General features: G+C 40.9%; 1 protein-coding gene across 1 annotated transcript in view; it reads right to left on the bottom strand.

The window, feature by feature from the left end:
* The window catches only part of necab3 (N-terminal EF-hand calcium binding protein 3), a gene marked incomplete at both ends in the record, with an annotated part of 68,833 nt that overhangs the window by 40,625 nt on the left and 3,208 nt on the right, over positions 1 to 25,000 (bottom strand). The window contains 3 exons of the mRNA XM_080727862.1: positions 449 to 474; positions 3,922 to 4,030; positions 14,524 to 14,548. Coding sequence (XP_080583988.1) covers positions 449 to 474; positions 3,922 to 4,030; positions 14,524 to 14,548 — 160 coding nt within the window. The remainder of the gene's footprint in view (positions 1 to 448; positions 475 to 3,921; positions 4,031 to 14,523; positions 14,549 to 25,000) is intronic.

Genomic DNA, 25,000 nt, shown 5'->3' on the forward strand with positions numbered 1-25,000 from the left:
TTGGGACTGGGAGGCAGTGAACTTTCCCTGAAGATGGACCACAGTGCAGAATTGAGATGCCATTGCCATTCAATAAATTATGCATAATTTTTATTCTGGGTAGCTCCAGTGTTTACAGGTCTTCGCTCTATTTTCCGTTATTCAGGCCATGTGATGCTCGCATGAGAGATGAATGGAAATGAAAATAGGGCAACAGAGCTGTGCTCAAATGTGTACATTCAAAAGATAAGGTTATGATGGATGCAGTTGAATGATGGTGTTGTTGGTGGTGAAGGTTGCAGCTTTCTTGTGGTGATGGAGATAAGTTCTACCCATGAAATGTAAAAAAATAACAAATGTAGCCAAGGTTTTGCTGATGGATAAAAAGAAAAACGGAAAGTATGCAACAACCATATTAATGTGATGTAAGGAAAGAGAATTCAAACAGACAAAGCATTACCCCACTCACCTGAAAGCTTGTCAGTGTCTAGGTTGCTACAAGGTAGAGCACAGGAGGAGGCAGAAGGGAAGGTTAATTGAGCCAAGCAAATTTCAAAGATGAGCTGCCATGTTCATTTGTGCTAGAAAGGTTCTGTGGCTCAGAGCTGTGTGTCTAGAATGTTAATATCAGGCCAAGGATGGCATTTGTGCATCAAACCTAGAGTAAAGCTAATGAAATACAATCAAGGTAATGTACGGTAAGCTGGCCCAATTACAACAGCTATCTCCTAATTAAAAGTCCATTCGTTTTTGTATTGCTTTTGTAACAGGTTGTAAAGTGTTCAAACCGTGAAGAACACAGCATTCATGTCAAACTGACCTTTTCCAAATTCCAATCATGCTGTTTTTTTCTTTTTGTTTCGAGTTTTTGCTTCTTCTCCCCTTTCCTACCCAATTTAGACGGTATACCAATTCATTCCTCCCCACACACATTTATGTGTCACTGCTGTTGTATCCTACTGTCACTGAGTGTACCCAACACTCTCTGCTGACAGGTGTCGCTCCAGCCAGTAGGAGTACAGCACGTGCAATGACAAATATCACCCTCCCCTGCCCGCCCGGCTTCCCGCCCCCCGAAACACAGGTGTTCATATTGACACCCGACAAAGCCGGATGCACCGCGGTGAATTCGAACCCAGGCCACATGCAGATTTTGATCAAATCCAACAACATTCAAATCAAATTATTACTTCATGTACCTGAATTGGCAAGGATGACTGCTTGGGGTGCAAAATAGATGATCACACTCTAAATGTGACCCCTTTAAGAGTGTCCTCTTGTGGCTAGCTAGAGGTTAATCGATTTTACTGGTCATTTAGGTCTACTCTGTCAAATGAAGAGGAAACAATTAAAGCTGGCTAATGATTTGGGTAATTACATGTCTATAATTCATGTCCTCAATAGTGACATTCTCCTTTTACAGTTACAGTCAGCTGAAGTCATCATGCTCTGTTTTCACAGAGCGTGTGAAATCAGGGATAAGTTGATTTAACTTGTTTATCTTGTCTTTGATAGATTTTATTGTCCTCGGTAGGCCCTCCAACCTGTGTGGTTATTAACACAGTTACCAAAGTTCAGATATGGGAAAAATAAATCCTTTCCATTTACGGTAAAGAGATTCTGCTGAATACTGTGAGATAAGCAACGTGAGGTTTGTTGTTTTGTGGTGTATAACAAAAAAAGCAAATAAAAAAACATCATGTGTGCAAGTTTGAACGCCTGTAATCCCAAACTGCGTGACTTTGACTCCCTGTGTGTCCATCTGTATACATGCACATGCACGTGTGTGCGCGCAATCCATGCATGCGTGCACGCGCCTGTGTGTGTAAGAGTGTGTGTACAAAATACAAACACACAGATACACAGTATATTCATTATTTAACCAGAGCAACTACAGAGTTTGACAACAACAACAAAAGACAACTTTGACAAACATAATTCAAGCTAACAATTTTCTTGTAGAAGTCCAATGCTGTTAGAGAGAGAGGGTCCTCAACAGATAAAACAGATTTTTTAAGTCATGAATATAAATTCCCATGACAATGGCAACAGACTTTGGACAAAGGAATACAACCAATTAATTCAGCCTACAATCAGCCTTTGGATGATTTTTCTGATTGCAGTGTTTGAAGCGCCTCTATGTCCAGAGGGGAGGAACATGTATTACCATTCCAAGCCCTCAGCTAGATTTCCATTGTGCTCGAGCTGTCGATCCTTTTGTGTTTGTTTTCCATGCCATCACTAGGACACATAATGACTGGGGGGGGGGGGGGGGGGGACTTGCTTTGTCCTGTTTCTTCAGCTTTAAGATTGCTATTAAATTAAAGCTTTTCTATTCCCCCAAAACGTTATCTCATCCTGGATCAATGCAAGCAGCAACTCACTATACTTATCTCATCTGTCGCAACAACGTCTGTCCAAACTACAACTGTTTCTGCTAGACCTATAGAGGAGACAGTCTACTCCCTTCAGTGGTCCAGCCAGTTAAAGGTATATTCAGTGATTGTATTTCATTCAAATAAAAATATAATTGGTACATTTTCCATTCATTCTCCTCACTAGAATGTGTGCTGACCATATAAGGACTACCACCATGCATGGCCCGTGTTACAAGCATAGCTAGATTCGGTTTTCAGAGGTGGCCAGCCATGCAGTCCTCCACCAATCAGGGTAGAGTAGGCCATAGTTATGTTATGATGTTTGGCTAAGATGGTCAAAATAAAAGTTTTGAGAACCACAGTCGCTCTGAATTAAGAACGTCTGCTAAATGCCTAGATTGTAAACTACTGAACTCATAAAATGCCACAGTCTCGTAGTAAATCAGTATCATACATATCCTGAAGCTGGAGACGTAGGCCTACCGATATTCAGTGATTGGGTCTAATGATCAAAACGAGAACATTATAATGGTGTAAGAAATCTATAAAAAACTAAACATTTCCACGCTGTAAGGCCAGTAAGGGACGGGATGACCCCCGGCCACTTTCATTATCACTGAATACACCTTTAAGTCTAGGATTGATTTTCATATTTCATATTTTATTTATCACCTTCAAACTCTGCAATATATTATGGATCGTTTCACACCCTAAAGCCCGCAGGCTGAGATACTCAGGGGGGGGGGGGGGGGGGGGGGGGAAAGAACTTGCTTTGTCCTGTTTCTTCAGCTTTAAGATTGCTATTAAATTGAATGTTGGAGATGCAAAGACGGAGACGCTACGCTGGTACACATGCTTTGGAGCTGCTCTAAAGTCCAAGACTATTGGGGGGGCATTCACGAGAGACTGCAGCCGATAACAGGCCTGATCATCCCTTTCAATCCTAGCTTGTTCATTTTAGGAGACCCCAATATACTGTCCGCCTTTGCCCCCTGTTTGGCCGAATGGATTCAGACTGCTATCATGCTAGGCAGGAGGCTCCTGCACCTTCAAACTCTGCAATATATTATGGATCGTTTCACACCCTAAAGCCCGCAGGCTGAGATACTCAAGGAGAAATCTAATGACAGAGCTCAAGGCACCTACTGTATAGGCCTTGGAACATCTGCCTGAGAGGATCAGACTTAAGTTGCAACATTCCTGTTTCTTTCAAATCACCTTTTAAAACATGTTTTTTCACCAATGCTTTTGGTTAAATATTGGATGAGTTGTATTTCATTAGTATGTTGATTGTGTTAGATTAATTTATTCAATGTCAAGTGAATTTAAACGCTTTACTACCGTAGCATCTATTGTTTTTATTTTATTATTACTTGTGTGTTTTGCCAACTTTAATGGACTGCCCCATTTTCTACGTTTGTAAAGCATTTTGTTTTGATGACATTCAGTTCATATTTAATTTAAACTCTATGTATTTGCTTTGCAAACAATGGGAAACAAATGACTTAATATCAAGCATTATTTGCATCGTTCAATCAAACTAGTGTGCCGAAAAGGCACCTACTTGTTCTGTCGTCCGTCGATGGAGAAGAACAGCTCCTGCAGCTCGTCTGTAGTCAGGATGCCATCAGCAAAGTAAGCATTGAACTCGTCAAATGACAGCTTGCCATCATCTGAAATTCAGATGTAAACACATGATTAAAAGATAAGCAGTGTTTACTTCCCAGAAAGTTAATGTTGTAGGCTAATTTAAATCCTTGGATTTAAATATTTGAGTTGGCCAAAATAAAGTAAGTCTGTATATTCACCACACTGTCTGTCCACAGATGCTTTTATCTACAACACCACTAGTGCCATAACAGCTAATGAGCACATTTGAGGGTGTTTTGGTATTCAGGCTATAGCCTGGAATCCAGACTAATTCGCTCTATTCCGCAGACTTTCTCACTTTGTTCCTCAGTCTGGTAAACGTCCTATTTCCAAGGGGCAGGACAGGCACAAACGGATTGTAGCTTCTGATTGGTCACTGTGTGTGTATAAAACTCAAGTCACTTTCTGACCTAAGTAACACACACGCACGCGCACACACACACACACACACACACACACACACACACACACACACACACACACACACACACACACACACACACACACACACACACACTAATTTTACCCTTCTGTAAATGTTCAAGAGACACCCAACCCTGCCCTAAATCACAATATTGCATTATACTGAACTATAATAACTGTACTCGGATACATTGAAAAAGCAAAGAGTTGCAGTCAAAAACTGACTGTGTGATAAGGTCGAAATTCTTCCCTACTTCCGCAGATCGATTGGGTTACTGTAAGCACAAATTGCAGTAATGGACAATTGCACCGGAAAATCGATAGTGGTAGATGAATTGCTTGGTTGTTTAAGTTGTGATGTGTGGGGAAGTGTCTCTTCCAAGAGTCTACTATCAATCTGTCTACTGGTAGAAATTGTATAGATTGGTCAGCATCCGCAGTCTACTGTGGACAGACAGTAGTGCTGCTGCATGATTTATTGGCTATTTTGTTGTTTTTGGTGGAAACCTTGTACAGTATGTCCAAAACCTTATTTTTTGTCATTATTTTAAAATCTACAAACGCTCAATTAATATGTTAAAGTTCCACTGTTAAGGCCCATTCCCACTGGGCCAGATAAACAGATACAAAAATATCTTTCTCCATTCAAGTGAATGGTAAGATACTGATAAAAAAATATGTATCTTACCATCCACTTGAATGAAGATATGTTTTTATCTGTTTATCTGGCCCAGTGGGAATGGGCCTTTAGATGGAGAGGTGGATTTTACAATGTTAATCCTTGTATGAAGTAGAAGAGACCAGTGCAAGGTACAACAACTGCCAAATACGCCACGGTAAGTATAGTAACCAGATTAGTTATCTACATTTCGTGAAAAATAAAATCATGATTTCAGAGTATTCTCCATTAATTGTCCAGCCCTGGACAGACACAGCCAGATATTTGAAAAACAACAAACATTAAGCACTATTATTGTCGCTGTAATACCTTAAAGGACCTATTGTTTTTTTACAACAAGGGTTCATGTTTTAGATAGTAAATAGAGAAAATAAAAGATGAGTGTTAAAACATTTTTATTTACTGCTTTCTATCGTTTTAGCGATTTTCATTTGATGCATGCCTAATTATGTCTTTTTAGACATAATAAGCAGGTGATCTCTTTAATACTATTTATTACTACTACTGGGATCTTTTTTTAAAGATCACAGTATCTTGGGAAGTGGGAGGTAAACAATGAGTCTACTACACACAGTACTGTGTATGTTGAGTCAAGATGCCCCGTGGACTTTCATGGGAGATTGTGACTTATTGGGAGCTAGTAGGAATACAGTAGAAATAGCCGGCTTATTTTGTCTAAAAATACATAATTAGCCACTTGTATGGATGCCCCACCCACTCAAATAAAAATCACTAAAATGGCTAAAATGATAGAAAGGTGAACATCGACTCAACATCATCAATTTTAAAACACATGGAACCATAATTTAACAATACTCATATCATGGTGATTGAAAGAAGACGACTTTAAACTAGCGACTGGAAGCATAAAGTATTTATGACAATGTTTATTAAGGTAATAAAATGTCAGTTTGACACTTGAATGGAGCATTATTCTGGGGACTGCCCATAAGTCCGAAGGTTCATTAGTCCGAAGGTTCATTAGTCCGAATTTAGTTAGGGTTACTCAGGTTAGGGTTAGAGTTAGGCATAGTATTCTTAACAAATTCTGACTAAATTCTTTCTGACACCAGCATTGGGGAAACAGCTAAACTAGCGACCGTTCATATGAACTTCTGGGCCCTTGGACAGAATCAGGGAGCCACAGTAGGCAGACACAGATATATTATCTGATATGAATCAAAGAGACGGATTGGGGAAACAGCTAAACTAGCGACCGTTCATATGAACTTTCTCTTGAAGTCTCTTCCTACATCGCCTCAACTTGCAAGCCGGATACTGGGACCTTGGACAGAATCAGGGAGCCACAGCAGGCAGGCACAGATACATTATCTGATATGAATCAAAGAGACGGACACCATCAAGATACCCATGTACCTGACAAAATACTTCCTAAACGTCAAGGATGTCGACAATTACAACACCAGCTCCACAAATCAAGTTCAACCCATTTCGTTCTCATGCTATACCACTAACATGTGGAATGCCCCTCTGCGAGCCCTAGAGGAGTGTAAATCCCTAACCTCCTTCAAAATCAGTCTGTAAAGTCACCTACAGACGGCTGCTACTCGAAACTTGTAATAGTCCAAGCCCATACTTACATTACCTCCCCTTTTCCACTGTAAATATCTCCCTTTTTTTCTTTTTCTTTTCCTACTTTTTGAATACTTTTTCCCTTTTGTTATTGATGGTATCCTATGCAAAGTACTGTGTTCTATCCGTCTGTCTTTCAATGTTATATGAGATACATAAAGTGGTTCCTGTGTAAATACTAGGATCTCCTTTAAGTTGACCTTGTACTGTCATGTTGATTTGTACTGTCATGAAACTTTTTCCTATGTAACCTTCTAATAAATTCTACAATCAATCAATCAAAACAGACAGAGAGGCTGACTTGACGGCACCAAGAGAAGCATATGGACCATTGGTTGGCCATGGGCACACAGACTGAACATTAATCAGCGAGAGACAGTTACAGACAAAATGGCCATTCAATGGACATATGGCATGTCATAAATCGTGGAAGAGATACTATAGATGCCGAACAGTTGGACATTGGGCGGACAGGACAGGTGGATGAGGCACTGCTTGGGCACATTCATTAATCAGAACGTGACAGGAATCAGGGATTTATTTCTGCATGGTATGATGCATTAGCTTCTGGTGAGGAAAAAGGATCCAAAAGTAATTGATTGCTATATTGGCTATAATGTGAGTAACCAAGGCTGTAATTCAGTCCTACACCTTTCCTAGGCATGATAGTTATACGCTTTATAAACAGCAGCCATATTGGCACAGAAATTGGGCCTATCTTCCTTCACAGGTTTTACCAATTATATTATGGTAATTAAGGCTCTGTGCAATTTAGTGTAGCACAGTGGTTCTCAAACTTTTTAATTTCAAGAGCATGCACTTCATCTTCGTCTTCCTCTTTCCTCAAACCCAGGTCCAGCTCATCAGTGAATCATCATCCCTCAACTCCGCCTCAGCGTCCCATTGGCCCTCCAATAACAGTCCACCAATCAGCTCCAATTATCTCTCCTTCTCCCTTCCACCGTGATCAGAGAGAGACAGTTCTCTTTGTGTTCAGACTAAGGCCGCATTCACACAAAAGAGTGATATATCGTCTCTGTGTCGTTTGAGAATGGGGAGGAGGGTGGGTCCAATTCATTCTCTATGGAAGTCACATGGTTTCATGTCTCTTCCAAGCCTCTTGGCTTGAATCTTCTTGTCTCTTGACCAAGAGGCTTGGAAGAGACATGAAACCATGTGACTTCCATAGACCAACCCTCCCACCTCATTCTCAAACGACACGGAGACGATATATGACTGTTTGTAGGAAGCCCTAGTCTTGCATAAAACTCCTATAAAATGCCTGTTTGTGTGCCTTCTGTTCTGTGCATTGTTTCTATCAAGGAAACATTAGGTAAGATTTGATGTAACCTATAGACTAGGCTACATTTCCATCATGTTGTCATTTTCTGTCAAACACATTAGGTTAGGAGTGAGTGCCACCCCCTGTATTTTGTTTGTTTGTTAGAGTAGTAGGGTTTTGTTAAACATTGTGTATTATATAAGTATATTAGTGAGTTTTTGGTTTGGTGGTATTTAGATTTGGCACTCATCATTTATTTTCTCATTTTGTATCAGGACCACACTTTGAGTGTTGCAGACTGCAGAGTATTTCCAGTTAGCCAACATGCATGCACAATATCAGCACCCTGATTCAGCACTTTGCCCAGAATGGAACACAACGTTAATTAGAAACATTCGTAAAACCTGTGAAGGAAGTAAGGAAGCGTCCCAATTTCTTTCCAGTAGGCTATGGTTGCTTTGCAAATAGCCTATTCCAGCAAAACTCTTGAAACATCTCATAAAGCCTGGGATAATAGCCCTGCCAAGCATATCAGCTCAAATGGAACTCCTGGCTAACAATGACATGATAACAATGAGGGCAATTTAATAAGCTGGGGATGTTCCAGTTGGCTGATTTAAAAACTCCAAAGGTAACTTTGAAGACCATCTGTTTGGCCGGAGCCTCGAATGACACAGCTCATTGTTCCTCGGGCCCCGAGCTGAATACATAATGCGGTTGCGGAGGCCAGCAAAACCAATGCCACCACAGCGGACCAATTTCTCATCCCTTCTCAAGCCTTTCGCACATTTCTTTTTCCATCTTGCTCGCTATCTTCCTAGCTGCCTCCTCCATTCACAGTAAAGTCTAATGAGCTGTTCCGACTCCGAGCTGCCAAATTGGACTTTCAACACGTTCCATGTTATTTGAAAAAGAAAATAATTTCTCTTTTAAAGACCATCTCCCTGCTTCCCTTATTTAGCCGTGTTGCGTGCCAAACGATGGTGCTGTGCACCAAATGTAGACGATTTACAAGCTCACAACGCATTGCATCTGTGACACGTTGTGAGCTTGTATTTCGTCTATTTTTGTGTGACACAAAGTATAAATTAAGCATTATTCAGTTTGAGAAAATTAATCAAAAAAGTTAAACAAAAGGACTCCTTCCTTTGCTACAAAAATGATTTACCTCCTAAATTAAATTAATCGTGGTCCAAAAAACCCGCCAGACAGACTTCCATCCACACAAGATAAAACCTTTTCCACAGAGAGTGTTTAGAGTGTTTAAAGCTATTTTCATGCAGCAGTGTTACTGTATATTTTGGAGTGCTAGACTGATGCTTGGCTCGTGCTCCTGTAGCTTCATACCTGCAGTGGTTGGTTGACAGATCAGAAAACGTCCTCTCAGAGGCCTGCCTTTGGAAAGCCTCCCATGTTGAAGGTGTCAAGCTGACCACCAGTTGCCTTTTTGAGCGCCCTTGGTCTCCTTGGAGTGGACTAATGATGACTACTGGGAGTTTGCTTTGCTCTGTCTGACAGATCTGGGTCAACTATATAATATTCATGAAAAGCGGACAACCTAAAAATACAGATTGGTCTGGGCCTCCGTGTGCTTAATTGATCCATTTATCACAGTGATGTACATCAGTGGTTCTCAACCTTTTCAGGCCGCGACCCCCAAAATAATCATATTTTAAATGGGGACCCCACCCTACAAGCACTAAGAGTTTAGGCATTGCATTTAACACGGTTCAATTGTGAAAATAGCCGATCTACATGCTCACAACGCCTTGCGTTGCAAGGCGTTGTGAACATGTAGATCGGCTATTTTCACAATTTCTGCCGCTAATATTTGACAATTCACCCCCTCATAAAGAACCAATGATGTACATGATGATGATCATGAAAGTTATTGTTATACGCTGCCTGCTATTAGTGAGACATTGTGTTCACAATGTAACTTCAACTATACTTCAAGTATTGTGACTCCTAGAGAAACCTGATTCTCCCTGCGTCCAATTCAAGAGACATATTGTATCTGTCTATTTCTGTATGTTTTTTCAGAAATGGGTGCTCTCTTGTTACCTCCACCAAGAAGGTAATATTTTCCTCCCTATCTGTCTGTCCGTCTGTCAGTCAGTCTGTCTGTCGGTCTGTCTGTCTGTCTGTCTGTCTGTCTGTCTGTCTGTCTGTCTGTCTGTCTGTCTGTCTGTCTGTCTGTCTGTCTGTCTGTCTGTCTGTCTGTCTGTCTGTCTGTCCTTCTCCTAGCAGTTCTGAGTTCTGGGTTGGCCAGAAGGTATGTTTCGCAAAAATGCACATTTCTCTGAACATACCACAATACTTCATCGGTCCAGAAAGAACTGATGAATTAGACCTGAGACTGATTCTAAAAACGACTTCTAAATCCTGAACTAGGTTTTCTCAAAAACGTCAAATATTTATACCAAAATAACACTTCAAGCAGGTTTTAATGAATTCTGTGATGTAATCTCTGTATTAACAATTCAAAGGGGATTTTGATATGGCTCCCTCAGTGTATCACAATCTCTAGTATATAGGCTACGATATCTCTGAAAAGGCATATCGTGGAGACATTGTATCATCTCAACGATATTTATCACCATATAGCCCACTCCTAAGAGATGCAAGAAACTAGGTCTCCGAAATCAAACCCAAACAAAGCATCTAGGCCACACGCATGCACGCATACATGCACACATAACCAGCAGTGTTCCCACATCCATTATTAGGATATGAGGCTGAAAAGCCAGCCTAGAACATCAATTTCATCACAGAGGCCCCTCTAAAACATACTAAGAATACCAGCATCGGTGTAAAAGCATACTGTAGTGCTCAGCCAGGCTTTCGTGAAGAGAGCTTGAGAGCCCACTGTGAGGAGATTTGGCTGAATGCTCTCAGTAATTCTGAAGACTTTGTGGGTCCTTGGGAATTTATAAACCACTTAAGAGAACTGAGATTCTTCTCAGCAGCAAAGGGACTGACCTATTGGAGAGATAAGAGTGTGTCCTACTTCGTGTCCTACTTAGTTCACTTCCTCTCTTGCTCGCTCAGCTGTTGTTTACTTGGGCCCTGTCAGCGTCTTCTTTAGCTTAATCTGCCGTTTTTCACTTGAAGCAGACAGTTTTGGCGGTGCTGTTCATTGTTCATTGTTCATCTCCCTCTGTTTTGAGGTTTTCCATTAGCGTTACCATTAGGGTAACGCTAATGTTGGCCGTCTCGTCCCAAACTACATTTCCACAGCGTAGCATAAACGTGGCAAAGTGTTCGTCGTAACTACATTTAAATGTACATGACTGTGACTATGGATAAAAGGTAGCCTAAACAAACATAAAATCTAAAAATGAAGCCACTTGCAGCAGGTGGTCTATGATTATGCATTGGGTTTCCGAGACTATGCATTGTATAATGGCCACAGCTGTGAATAGACATGGACATGCACAGTATCGTCTATAGGGTCCTTTAATCACCCACTTAAACCCTATGAACTTTGCTGACTGGGGACCCGCAGGGATCTGTACTTGGTCCCTTCCTTATTTTCTTAACCTCTACCCCAAATCTCTTATAGTGATATATTATATTATATTAGAGATATATTGAAATATGAAATACCAAAGACAAGTGTGGTATTATATTTAGAAAACACACATGGAGACAGATGTATCTGGTCAAGGTGCAACCATAGCGTTCTAATAAGGGTTCTATTAGCAGCCAGCAAAAAAGCAATAACGAGATTGTGGTATAGAAGTGTCTCCCCTAGTCACTTCACTTCACTTCATAGTGCACAGCAGTGGCTGTGCATTGTGGAGGAAATGTATGTAATGGAGAGATTTACGCATAGACTCAGGATACAGGAAGAGCTGTTTCTTGAAAAATGGGAGAAATGGACTGAATACACAACCCGGAAGTATGACACCACGGAGGATTGAAATCGACTGTAATATGATTATGAAAATGATGTAAAATGTTGACCCTGTAAATGTGTGTGCATGTGACAAAATACAAAATATGTTAAAAAATCACACCCGTGTGAACTGAGCGGTGGTCGTGGAGGCTGCGCAACAGCAAAACAAATATATAATAATAATTATAATTATAATAAAAAAGATTAAATAAATATTTTTAAAAAATATTTAAAATAATAATAATAATAATAATAATATGGGGGGGGGGGGGGGGGGGGGGGGGGGGGGGCTTGCTTGCGTGTGAGAGAGAGAGCCATCCATCCATCCATGTCACTCAGGCCACCACTGGTATTGCAGTTGATGCTCAGGGCAGACTAGACTCAACAGCACCTCTCTGGTCACCAGGGGTACTTAGGCTACATACGGACCCACCCACCCACCCACCCACATACATAGACGGATACACACACGGCCACGCTATGGAGACGGTGTGACCACCGCTCAAAAAAAAGAAAATAGCTCATCTAAAAGCTCACAGCATGTTTTCTTTTTTTTCTCTTCACCAAATCAAAGCTCACAGTGTGTTGCATTGCGACACATTGCGAGCATATAGAACGGCTATTTTCGCCAAATATAGAATTCCAATCCAAGGAAGGGCCTGTATAGGCTACTATACAATATATACTGTAAGATGAAGAGACAGGTACAGTGAGTCATAACAAGAATGCATCTAACATGCATGCGCATACAAATAATCTTCTAGCTTGAAAGGCAGGGATCTGACACATTGATTAGTTATAAAACATAGAAAACAGCTTGATTAAAAAGACTGATCTAAGCTAGTATATTGTTGAATGGTGACCAGTTTGCCAATAACACCATATAGATACTGTTAGGATATGTAAATTGGCCAATTATCCTTGTGGTTTTCTGCTCATGATCCTTTGGTAGTCTTAATTGGTCAACTACAGTATGCTCAGTATCCATAGCTGTCTACTGCAGGGGTCTTCAACGTTTTCAGGCCAAGGACCCCTTAGTTGAGAGAGAGATGAAGCAGGGACCCCCAGATTCCATATAGTTTCATCGTTTGACAGCACCATCTTCAGTGTATTTCGGATTCATGTCAATTTGTGTTATCAGATATGCAACCACTTAAACCGTCAATACTTAATAAACTTGACCTTTCACTCTGTTCGTAGTCTGCCCTTTTTTCCTCTACACCAAAGCTCTTTGCCAAAAATAGACGATCTACAAGCTCACAGTGAGCTTGTAGATCTGCTATTTTTGGCTAAAGTTCTCCGAATACGGACGCTAGTCAAGTGGTTAATATAAAAAAGGAGGAAAAAAAGTTTCTATCACTCAAAGATTTGGAGGACCCCCTGTAGTAACTCTGAGGACCCCCTAGGGGTCCCGGACCCCCTGTTGAAGACCCCTGGTCTACTGTATATCAGTGGTTCTCCAACGTTTTCCCATTTCAAGGACCCCCATAACAATCAGGAGTCACAGACCTGTCTAGGGTCCATTTGGAACCCCCTTAGGGAGAGTCCCCTGGACCCTACTTTGAGAACCACGGGTTCAAATGGCAAAGCGCTCCTCTTTCGTACACAACCTTCCATCCATGATGAAAGAAAGGGATTTGATAAATACGGTATCACAGCTTTTATGTATGATTCATAGGACCCATCTATTTCCAAGGGTTCCTCATGATTTATTCACCCTGAATGTATTCATATACTGTAACTACATACTGTACGGTATATCCTATCCTTCTCTGTACACCACAACAGCTTATTAGCACTGAGCTCCATCTCATCTATCTTCTATTATTATACATCCTCGGGAGAGGACATCCTTTGCTATATGTTTCTCGTCTCTCTTTTCTTTACTTGATAATACTGTATGATGATGATCCCAGTGGAGTTTATTACTGTACAACAACTAAGGCAACATTTGTAAGGCCAAGGACCCCTTAGCTGAGAGAGAGATGAAGCAGGGACCCCCACAACCTCTTCATACTGTAGATTCCATATCGTTTCATTGTTTGACAGCACGATCATCAGTGTATTTTGGATTCATGTCAATTTGTGTTTTCAGATATTTAACCACTTGAACCATCAATACTTAATAAACTTGACCTTTCACTCCGTACTTATTCTGCTCTTTCAACACAAACCTCTTTGTCGAAAATAGACGATCTACAAGCTCACAACGCTATTTTTGTCCAAAGTTCTCCGAATATGGATACTATAGGGTTCAAATGGTTAATATAAAAAATAAAGGAGAAACAGTAATGCCTCTCTAACATTCTCTGCACGTCCCTGTTATCTTATTAAAAGTACGTGAACTTACGGACACAATTCATTTTCGCCTCGTTCAGCTCCTCTGTGTCTAAAGCTAACATGGAGGGACTACATTTTCTGCAACAGCTCTATAGTACGGCATCTTAACATCATATTAAATTGGCTGAGGAGCTTGTTGGAGCATGAACGAGAAGAGGAGCAGTGTTTGGAAGCTGTTCATGCAAACACATCTCTGACGGGGCGGGGGGGTGGTGTAATCGGTGGAAATAAAACCTAGAGCCATGCACACACCGTGACAGAATAATCATCAACTAACATGTTATGTCATTGTACTCACCGTTTTTGTCTGCTCTGCGAAAGATCTAGAGGGGGGAAAGAAAGTGAGAAAAGATTTGTTTCTTAGGTTGTAAGCAAGTTAAGTATCACAGATTCTCTCTGGGTAATAAGCAGGTCCACAGGATTAGAATTATGGCAATTAATAAAAAGAAAAGAGAAAAAAAAATCATTAGAACTATGAAATGATTTCATTATAATACAAGAGGGCAGGAGTTTTATTATGATGTATTACTTTCCCCCCCATGCAGAGTCATACAATTATGTTATTATGCCCCCTGAACTAGACATTGTAGCACAGGGGTGGGCAACTTTGATGATGGCGAGGGCCACTATATTTCCACCTTCACTCTAGAGGGCCACATTGAATATTGCTACGTCCTACTTTGTCATTCTAGTATCTCATACAAAAGAAGCAAAAATAGCAGAGCTTGTAGATCGGCAATTTTTGCTTCTTTTGAATTGGAATCCTGAATAATTTTTTGTTATTTTTAATTGGAATCCTGAAATGTAACATTTTGATATAATTTCAAACGCATTTTGTTATTTACTCATGTTAACTTTATGAACCTAAATACAAAAACATTCATTAACCGTCATTAAGCTACTAATATAGACTGAAGGAATTAAAGCAGGTCATGGTTGTAATTGTAACAGCTGAAATCAATAATATATCAGCATTCTGGTATTAACCTGCGGCCTGCATTAAGTGAAGGTGGGGGCCGCATGTGGCCCCCGGGCCGCCAGTTGCCCATGTATGTTGTAGCAGGTACAGATGTAACATTTCAAAACTTTTCCTGCATTTGTTTCTGGAAATACCGTACTTGTTTTCCAAGGTTCTTTTCACTGTTTAGTCCTGCTCATTCTTCTCTTTTGTTACTGAAAACAAAGGGCACTTTTGGACACTTCTTTTCATTGGAAATAAGAATCTGAAAAGCATTTACATAACAGTAACACCTTGGAAAATGCCTTCCTTTCTCACTGTCAGTGTTCTAACAATCCACTGTCTTGCCGATGGCATGATGTGTGAAGTTCTCAAGTGTCACACAGTGGTGGAAAAAGTACTCACATTCATTACTTAAGTAAAAGTATCAATACTGCAATGTAGATGTACTCTGACTGTTACAAGTAAAAGTCCGGAATTCAAAATGTGCTTGAGTAAAAGTATGAAAGTATTGGCATCAAAATGTACTTAAAGTACCAAAAGTAAAAGTACTACATTTTTGAAAATAGCAGATCTACAAGCTCATAATGCATCACATCGCGACGCGTTGTAGGATTGTAGATCTGCTATATTTTCAAATAGTCAAGGTATAAAATAGGGCTAAAGTGGGTTAATGTGTGTTTTATAATATAATAATTTACACCTAAGTAACTATTAAAGTTGTACTATGTAACTTTTTTTATAAAACAAATCTTAAAATTCTCCTAACTATTAAATCACAAAAGTTTTAGAAGATCCGCGCCGTGAATTTCAGCCTGTAAAGCCTTCTCTGTATGTAAACTGAGATCCTTGCCGTGGACCGGATCTCGCGCCAAAATTGCGTCATCACACTACCGGCCAATCACAGCGAGGGTTATACAACTGCCGGCCAATCACAGCGCATCTTGAAGTGGGGTCGCTATGGCAGCCATATTTGTTGTCGCCCGTTTGTACCATCCCTTCTCTAGGTAATTTCGCCTACCAGGCAGGGTGAAGGAGTCCGTATCTCTGGAATTACTGAACGCACAGGAACAAGGGACCCCTTAAAAGATAGATCTCAGCGAGGTGGAGGCAGACGCGGGGGTCTGAAGGTACGAAAAACGTCCGAAAGACGCGGACGCGACCGCGGTTTGCTATAGGGCTAATGACCACTAGTTGGGCATCTTACACAGTATGGCTTTAAGTGTTCAAATAAATATAGTGAAGTAAAAGTACAATATTTGGATCCGAGATGTAGTGGAGTAGAAGTAAATGTATTGGAAATTGGATATACTCAAGTAAAGTTACACCTCAAAAGTGTACTTAAGTACATTACTTAAGTAAATGTACTTAGTTACTTTACATCACTGGTGTCACGTCTGTATGTAACAATAAATCCAAGCTAAATTGACCTCAGACCATGCAGAAAAAGGTTGATTTAGCCCAGTATAATGCATTCAGCCATATGCTATCTATTCTATATAATTGTACTTCCAAGTCAAACTGGCATCTTACCCGCTAACAGGCCTCTCAGGATTGGCAGGCCTGACAGTTTTGACCTACAGGTTATTAATAACAGCTGTGGTTGTTATCGCTATCATTTGCAACATGTCACCAAGCTGCAGGTCTCTGCTTGTGAACTACTGTCTGTCAGTGTCTGCCTGTGTGCACTGCAGCCCAGCTCATTATGGATACAGAGGACAGCTCATTTAGATTCTTTCCACAAGGTGGCCATTGCTCCATTTCTATCATGTTTTCACCCCTGTGTATGTTTGTTTATGTGATAGAATGTTATTTAGACATTATTATTATTGTGGGCTCGCCTATAAGGCGAGCACACTTTAGATATTGTCATTATTTATCTATCAGTCAGTCAGACAGTAGACGGGAACTTCGGTTCCTTTCTACTCCTACATACTTAGTGAGAAAATGAAAATAAAAACATCAATGTGTTCAGTTTACAGTGGCGAAGTGCGCTATTATTTTTTATAGCAATCGGCCAAATGGTGGCGCTGCACGAAGCCTTCGAAAGTGCGAACTTTGAACAGGTATAGCTCATGCTGTGTTATACATACAGCCATGAAACCTGTATACACTTATGCGTCTCCTCATGCCGAACAACTTTTACCCTCTAACTTTTGACCTCTGACCTTTAGGTCTCCCACAATTCGGAATTATATGAAAAACAGTAAAAATCTATCTCCTCCTGGGATTTTCGCGTCAAGTGCACAAAACTTTTTTCACATGAACTTTGGACCAATACGGTCAAACTAATCTCGGCGGATTTCTTTTAAAGTGAAATATAATTTTTTAATAATTCAATATATATTGCGGTTTTATGCAAATTATTCTTCGGCCTCTAAATCATACATGCAAAGTTACACGTTCATGGCATTTGGCAAAGATGTGGAGGGTTAGTCAAAGTATCACTGAAACCAATTTTATTCCAATCGGCCAAAGGGGGGCGCTATACGAAGCGTCTGAAAATTCAAACTTCAAACGGGCATAAGTCATGACTCGTTTCGTTTGAAGACATGCAACTTGTTACACGCGTGCTTTGACTCAAGCGGAAGACATCTGTGTCGTTGTTAAGTAAGCTCCGCCCTTCGATTTTCCGCCACTTTGAGCAGTTTGTAAAACGCGTAAACCCGCTTTTATTCTGGAATTTTCGCGTCACGTGCACAAAACTTTTTTTACGTGAACTTTGGACCGATATCTAAAGATCTGTCAGATCGGATTTCTTTAACATTGAAACATGCTTTTTTAAATAATTCAAACAATATTGCATTTTTATGCAAATTATTCTTCTGCCTCTAAAACATACAAACAAAGTCACATTTTCATGACAAAATAGTGTAGAGGGTTAGTTCAAATATCACTGAAACCAATCTTACCCCAAATGGCCAAAGGGGGGCGCTATATAATTTTGAGCAGTTTGTAAAACGCTTAAACCCGTTTTTATTCTAGGATTTTTTTTGCAATTTGCATGAAACATTCTACACGCAATCTAAGGACCTTTATCTAACATGCCTATGAAGTGCACACAAAAAAATTATAAAATAATAATAATAAATATAGCTGCAAGCAGCGATAAAGTGTCCAAAGCCAAAAACACCTCAAATCATGAACACAGCCTGGGATGTGCGTGAAATCTTGCAAGCACATTCCCAATAGGTCAAGGAACAGATACCAACCTTCTCACATTGGCCTGTTATAGCGCCACCAGCGGGTCAACTTTTGCACAACACATTTTTGGAACAAAATGGACCAATCTTTGACGTCAGTAACGTCAAAGAGAGCACTGCCTGCGATCTTGACATTTTGTGCTTTTATAGCCATTGTTTTCTGGCTTGAAGCGAGCCCACAATTGTTTCGAAGGAACAATATTTTTCTAGTTATCATTATTATTAACATTTAATATATTGTACTATTTAGAAACTGATGCTAGGTTCTTGGTCATATTTATTGTGAATGCTAACAGCAAGCCATTGCGAGTAGGTCGCAGTTTACTATCAGAACCGTCACAGCTTGTCCGATCTGTCCGTACGGGTAACGCCTGACACTGTGGTTCCCCTGACATCGCTGTGTCATCACAGGTGACATCACAGTGATGTCAGATACTCAGAGCAGGGATCTCCATATATGGACATAAACAGGTGACATCACAGTGATGTCAGATACTCAGAGCAGGGATCTCCATATATGGGCATAAAAAGGATTCTGTTAGGGATCTCCATATATGGGCATAAAAGGGATTGTATTCCAGATGATGCCCTGTTAGGAGAACCACACTAACAGAATCCATATATGGCCAACACATTTCCGCCCTTAGGTATTTTACTGGTCATTCTATATTTTATTGCGACCGTTAGGTCGCAGTTACTATCAAAACCTCCACCGCCTGTCTGTCTGTCTGTCCGTCCGTCCGTCAGTCAGCATATCTGTCACGTCACGTCACACTTTTGCCCTACTCATATCTCCGCCATTGTTGCCCCCCATGTGAAATTTTCCACACACACTCATTGTCTGCCAATCCACAACCTCCACCCTTCCAGGGACCCCTGCAGCTCCAGGGACCCCCAGGGACCCCCGCCAAAAAGCTAAAAAACAACCAAATGACGCCCCCAAATCGGCTGCACACCGCATTGCTCTGCCACAGACAAAGACATGTCTACACACATCTCATCAACATGGATCTCCTCTTTTCTCACATGCCCCTCTTCTAGCACCACCATGAGGCCGGTTCTTGCAAAACACATTTACGGACACAGCTCCTACAATTTGTGCCCTAAAATCACGCAAATCGGTACACAGTATGTGTACACTCATGTCTTCAACATGGATCTGTCCCATATAGCGCCACCTTCAGGCCAATTTTTTAAAACACATTTTTGAACACTGCTCCTACGGTTTTTGCCCTAAAATCACACAAATCGCTACACAGTAAGTCTACACTCATCTCTTCAACATGGATCTGTCCCATATAGCGCCACCATCAGGCTGATCTTTGGACCTAAAATCACGCTGCGACCTGACGGTCGCTTATCTCCCGATTAGGGAGTCTTACTGGTAGTATTATCTAGCAATTGTCCCACTACCAACTAGCCAATTACAATGCTCCTATCCCTCGAGGCTTATGGGATATAGCGGAACAAGCCAATTGCAGACATTTAAAGGTGAATTCTGTTTCTTTTTTTGGGGAGCAGAACATTTGCACAACAAACGAAGAGCAAAATTGGTTGGAATTGGTCCGTTTGTTCTCAAGTCAGTAATTCAAACTTTTTCCAAATTCAGGCTTAAGTGTACTGTCATGTTGTGCTGCAAATGGAAGATGAAACCAAATCATTAGGTCTGCAGTGCCAGTGACCACCTACAAGGACTATCACTACTAGTCAAAGAGAGTAGGTGAAAGACCAAAAGCACTTTCTCCAAAATACATTTGCCATTCCCAGAGTGGAGACAGGCATAAAGGATGGAGCATATCTCAGCTGCCGCCAGTGCTGCAGTGCCGTTTATATCTTTCATAAAAAATGAAGCATAGTGTTTCGCTTCATTTTGCTGACACAAATTAGAAATGTGCAAAAGGAGCCGTTGCTCTTTTTTGTCTTCTTTCAGATGAAGAAAATATGTGACACAGCGCTACACCACATCATCAACATCAACCAGTAAGACTCCCTAAATCGGGAGATAAGCGACCGTCAGGTCGCATACACAAACTTTAGAAGGCAATGGTAGCCAATCAGGGGGGAATATGGAAAATTGGACGGATCCATGTTGATGACATGACTTTAGAGATACTGTGTACCGCTTTGCGTGATTTTAGGGCAAAATCTGTACGAGCAGCGTCCAAAAATGTGTTTTGCAAAAATCGTCCTGATGGTGGCGCTAGATGGGACCGATGCATGTTGATGAAATGACTGTAGAGATACTGTGTAGCGAATTGCGTGATATTTGGGAAAAATCTGTAGGAGCAGTGTCCAAAAAAGTTTTGCAAGAATCCGCCTCATGGTGGCGCTAGAAGAGGGGCATGTGAGACATGAGGGGTGGAGGTTGTGGTTTGGCAGCCAAGGAGTGTGTGCAAAGTTTGGCATGGATAGGGGCAACGGTGGCGGAGATATGAGTAGGGGAAAAGTGTGACGCGACGCGACGTGACGTGACTGACAGACAGACAGACAGACAGCCAGTGGAGGTTTTGATAGTAACTAAGACCTGACGGTCGCAACAACAACAACAGTCTCCCCTCTCTGCTTGTTGCCTCTGTATTCCTCTGTGTAGGCTACTCTCTGGCTTAAATAAACGGGGACATACCGGTATATAAAAAAAGGGCCCAGGTAAAAAGAAAAAAAAAGAATTCACCTTTAAGTTAGCCTTTCAAGCTAACTTTAGAATAGCGCCAAAATATAAACCTGACAATGTACTGTACCCCAAAAATCCCAATTTACAAGAGTCTACCGTATGTCTGTGACTCTGCATTCAACTCAGTCTGAGCTGTCTTAAGTCAGAGAGAATGATGGAGAGACTGACAATAAATGCGAGTAGAGATGACATACAGCTGGTAATAACATGCCACACTAGCCTTACATTAAGACGCATTCTGCCGAGACTTTCGCATTGTGAATTGGGGCGACGGCAGAAAGCGTCTTACCGACTTGTCAGACAGGTCCGGAGTATGGTCTGCAAAACTGCTACTGCGGCTCTACACATCCACACATGCGAGACATATCTTCCGTACAAGTTCTGCAAGGTTTTTGCGACTTGTCCGGAAGCCTTGTTTAATGTATTAGTCCGTATTGTTAAATAAAATGAGTTTTTACCAAGTGTACAGCTTTTCCTCGTTTGCTACAACGTTAGCTGCAACAGCGCCCGCTGGTGGCTGGAAGCATTATTGTGCATTCTTCCGTATACACTTACGTCATGTCCTTGTATTGAGCGAATGGGGGAATGGATGAACGTCACGTGATAAGTGCAGCCATCTTTAACCAAACCAGAGATGCTAGATTTGGAAAAGACACACACTTGGTAAAAACTCATTTTATTTAACAATACGGACTAATACATTAAACAAGGCTTCCGGACAAGTCGCAAAAACTTTGCAGAACTTGTACGGAAGATATGTCTCGCATGTGTGCATGTGTAGAGCCGCAGTAGCAGTTTTGCAGACCATACTCCGGACCTGTCTGACAAGTCGGTAAGACGCTTTCTGCCGTCGCCCCAATTCACAATGCGAAAGTCTCGGCAGAATGCGTCTTAATGTAAGGCTAATGCCACACTACTCTTTCACAGTCTTAATGTCTCTGCACATTAAACTCAGTGTGAGCGGTCTTAAAAGTCAGAGAGAAAGATGGAGAGAGGTATTACTAGGGCATGCCTCCTAGCAGAGATTTGTGGTCTACAGAGTGCATCTTTGTTGTTGATTATTCAGTCCACTCCAGACAGGAGACCAGAAGAGTAAAACCAACATGCAGACTGCTAATGGCACAGTCAAATACCCACGAGCAACTCTTTATACATCTAAATCACAAATTATTCCCTTCTGGCAATTACAATAACTATCAGACATGGACTCACTTATTCCCTCATTATCAATACTATCTCTCTCCCTACAGCACAGTATACACCTTTTGTAGACTGCTACCAAATAACAGGTAGAGCTAAAAAGACACTCTGAGCCATGTGGCTTATCTGCATCTTTTGGCCCACTGGTGTCAGGAGATAATAATGCATCATTTACAGCAAGCTCCGAAAAGGTCAGTCCTTCTGCTTCCCAGAGCGCCGCTGTTCTGATGTCACGTTGGCAGATGTTGCGACAGTGAGATACTCTGGGGCTGAACTGATACATGGTTCTCAGGGAGTTTTATCTGGGAAAGGCAATCTACAGCAAGATATGAAGCTTGCAAACAACATTCATCCACTCCACTTTCTCTGCCAACAGTGTCATTTTTCCTTTCTTTTTATCAATGCACAAATCAATAATTAATTTCATATGAAAATGTTTGTTTTTCGAGGCGTACATTTTGGGATGTGTCATCATTATATTGCATCACTGCATCCTATTACCGTAGCTTGGTAGTGGGAGGAGGGCTGAGAGAGTTAAGAGTAAATTAGAGGGATTAAGACATAAATATATGTGTATTCTGAGAGAGAGAGAGAGAGAGAGAGAGAGAGAGAGAGAGAGAGAGAGAGAGAGAGAGAGAGATCACTGGCCAGTGATGTATATCGGACCAGTTTTCCATATACGGTACCCATTTATGGAGATCGTACTGTATATGGAGATATGCTATGAGAGCCCACACATTCTTACTCAGTTATTCGTTATGTGAAAGTCCTATGACGTCTATGACATCTGACATCATACCCTTTTATGCCCATACATGGAGATCCCTGTCTGTAGAACCAGCCACACAGATATGGACTGTCTTGGCCATCTGTCTTGGCCATATATGGATTCCGTTAATGTGGTATGTGGCCAATGTGGCCTCCATATTTGGGCATTCCTATATGAAGTCCCTGTTAGTTATGGGCTTAATGACATCAGGGAACTCCATATATGGGCATAAAAGGGATTCTGTTAGTGTGACATCACAGTGAAGCCAGAGTGTGATGTCAGAGTGTACACGTCCAGATGTCCAGACAGAGTCAGCATGTGCCGTTTCACATACTAAAAATAAACTGATCTTTTTATCCTACATCTACAAGGAAGAAACGCATGCATGTTTTAGTCTCATAACAAGGGACTGACACTCAAACAAATTAAAATGACCATGACCATGTTTTCTTAAGCCTTACTTAGTTGGTTGTGCATTATTCTGTGCACTGAAACGCGATGATCTACATTCTACAAGCTCACAACGAATCGCAGTGCAATGTGTTGTGAGCTTGTAGAACATAATAATTATGTGCCACTAGCAAAGCTTACGTTTTTAGAGACAATACAATTCAACCCTGAGTGCATGGTGCATCATGGATTAGCAATTTTCAAAATTGGATCCATGGTTCCCGGCACAAATTATTTTTACGAACTCAACAATACAAGCTTAACAGATTTTGTGGCTGCGGAGAAAGCTCATCTGACAAAGCTTATTTCACTTTTTGGGGGGGCATTCTGAACAAGCCACAGGCAACAACTATAACATATTCAGCCTCTCTCTTTAAGTTGGAGATACTGTGTCACAATATCCCAGTGCAGTGATTCACACACCTTTTAATTTCAAAGACCCACCATAATTAATAATCTGAGTTAGAGACCAGTAAAGGTTTTTTTGTGGTTCCTAACTATCAGTCATTTTTCCCTGGACCCCATGGTGAGAACCAGTGTCTTGTTGAACGCAACATTCTTTGGAATCCACATACCTGTTCCTAACATATGGATTTGTTTTTCAAAGAGTGTGCAGATGTACTCCATATCTTAGTTTCCACCAGTGACTTATGATGGTAATGGCAGTACATTTCAATACCAAACAACATTTTGCAGTCTCTGCAGAGTACTTTTGGCCCGGTGGGGCCATTTTAATCTCCCCATAAGACAATCTTAGAACCTAACCCAGTTTCTGGAAAGGACTCTTTCCCATAAATAACGTGTAATATAATAAACAAGGAAATGCTAGGAAGCCTTCCTATAGCATATATGATTATGTCTTCCAAAGGCATAATATATCACAGGAAACTGCAAGACTTCTTTTTCCTTCACATTAATAATTATACAAAAACATCTGATGCTTATGAGCAGTAAGGCAATTTAAAGGGTAATTCAGACAGCTGTGATTTTTCTTTTGCAACGTTCTAGTGTTTCATTTATGCTCCGTGTATGTCTGATGGTGTGGCACGCCGAAAATGCACTGTGAGCTTGGATAAATCAGGCTTAAAATGATAAAAAAAAAAGAAAAAATCTTTGGTCTGAAATAGGCTTAAGAAACAAATGAGCACAGAAAGATGTACAGAATGAAGATGTACAGAAAAAGGGTATTGTTATTGTACGTATGTATGTAACTCATAGCTAGGATCCTTGTTGTAATTTATTTTCTATCCAGGGTATAGAAGATTTCAGTGGACAGGACACAGTCTGGTGTCCCTAGAAATACACTCAAATATTGTGTCTTGGCTTGAAAATAATTGGACTTTTTTTTTTGCATCTGTCAGCTGTCAACCATAGAACAGTGGTGTGTGTGTGTGTGTGTGTGTGTGTGTGTGTGTGTGTGTGTGTGTGTGTACGCGCGTGCATGCATGTGCACATGCTTGTGTGCGTAGATGGTGGAGGTGAGTGCACTAGAATCTGTGTATGAGTTTGTGTGTGCGTGTATTC

Source organism: Nannobrachium achirus, assembly GCF_963921795.1.
Source record: "Nannobrachium achirus genome assembly, chromosome: 6".
Classification (NCBI taxonomy): Eukaryota; Metazoa; Chordata; class Actinopteri; order Myctophiformes; family Myctophidae; genus Nannobrachium; species Nannobrachium achirus.